The 1,692-nt window shown below is 46.6% G+C and overlaps 1 protein-coding gene across 1 annotated transcript in view; it reads left to right on the top strand.

Annotated features, from left to right (window-relative positions):
- The window catches only part of STAB2 (stabilin 2), a 169,621-nt gene that overhangs the window by 126,293 nt on the left and 41,636 nt on the right, over positions 1-1,692 (top strand). Inside the window, exon 50 of the mRNA XM_010853421.1 lies at positions 883-942. Coding sequence (XP_010851723.1) covers positions 883-942 — 60 coding nt within the window. The remainder of the gene's footprint in view (positions 1-882; positions 943-1,692) is intronic.

The following is a 1,692-nucleotide window of genomic DNA, read 5'->3' as shown; positions in this document are numbered from 1 at the left end:
AGTACCACTGTGCGGTAGTTTGAGCATTCTTTGGCACTGCCTTTCTTTGGGATTGGAATGAAAACTGACCTTTTCCAGTCCTGTGGCCACTGCTGAGTTTTCCAGATTTGCTGGCATATTGAGTGCAGCACTTTCACAGCATCATCTTTCAGGATTTGAAATAGCTCAAGTGGAATTCTATCACCTCCACTAGCTTTGTTCGTAGTGATGCTTCCTAAGGCCCACTTGACTTCACATTCCAGGATGTCTGGCTGTAGGTCAGTGATCACACCCTCGTGATTATCTGGGTCATGAAGATCTTCTTTGTACAGTTCTTCTTTGTATTCTTGCCATCTCTTCTTAATATCTTCTGCTTCTGTTCGGTCCATACCATTTCTGTCCTTTATCGAGCCTATCTTTGCATGAAATATTCCCTTAGACACTACACAGCTGGGACAAAGCAGCCGGGGACACTTGTGAAGGGAGGACACCTGACTTCCCCACAGGGCTGCCCAGAACCAGCTCTACCTGTGCCCTCTGTCTCCAGCCCCATCTCTAGGAAACAACAGTCTGCACACCAGATGCCTCCAGCCCTGTGACCATCAGAAGATCTAATATCCCTGCTAGCAGCCACCACTTCCTCGTGTCATGTCTTTCTACCTATAAGTTTTGTACAAGCACTTCTGCTTGGGGGATGCCATATCACATGTGGGACTCTAGCTGCAGGGCAGTCTGGGAAAATGCAGTGCTTAGCCATCCAGCCCCTGTGTTACAGAAAGGCAGGCGTACAACCTAGAGTCTCCTATGTTATCTTCCCCTCATTTTATTCAGTTGAGCGTTTGTTAAAGTGCTTTGTGAACTGTACGAATAAAAGTTTCATTCCCATTCTTACTATCTTTGCAGCAAAATCTTACGACAGTGGCCATGAACCACGGCTACGGCAAATTTAGCAACTTGATTCAGGTAAAAACCTAGGAGAAAAGTTGCCTCGGGGGATGTAAGCTACCTAAAGAGGTTTGGTTTGTGGAGAGTTTTTTGTTTGTTATGTAGTTTTTGTTTGCGGCACTAGCCAGCTGCTGTGGGGTTTTAAGGAAGTCTAGTATTCTGGAGAACAGTCATACTCTGCACTCCATCCCCCAAATGTTTCCTAGCTGAGTTAGAAGTTGAAGTATTTGAGGCTAGAGTGAGGGAAAGGAATTAGGATGTGCCCATTCCTAAAACAGGGGCTTCATGTCTGGAATGATCACCCCCTTTACTGAGATGGGGAAAGCTGAAAGGCAAAGATGGGAAATCTCTGCCCTTTAGACAGGCAGAAATTACATTTCAAACCACATTTTTCTGACTTCAGAGACAAGTCCCACGAATTGTGTAGAGAAACTTCTTGTTCAAAGATTTCAGAGAATAATCAGGAAGGAGCAGGTTCTTCCACGACCTCCTCCACCACCTACCCCAGCAGTCTCAGGAGGTCTCTAAGAACCCTGGGGTCCCCATGGCACAGACTGCAAACCTCTGTGCAGACCAGCAATTCCCAAAGGAGTCTGGGGCTCGGACTGTCTGGGGAGTTGTTTAGAAAAGGAGATTGGAAGTTGCTCATAATAAGACTCTCCAGTGATGTTACAGACCAGTATCTTTGCCCACCCACCCACTCCCTAAACCTTCTAATGCCCCCACCCCTGGGCATCAGGTCTGCTTGAACACAAGCTTTTGTAGCAA

Source organism: Bison bison, unplaced genomic scaffold, assembly GCF_000754665.1.
Source record: "Bison bison bison isolate TAMUID 2011002044 unplaced genomic scaffold, Bison_UMD1.0 scf7180017864327, whole genome shotgun sequence".
Lineage (NCBI taxonomy): Eukaryota > Metazoa > Chordata > Mammalia > Artiodactyla > Bovidae > Bison > Bison bison.
Note: the sequence above shows the minus strand (reverse complement) of the source record. Positions and strands in the feature narration are given on the sequence as shown.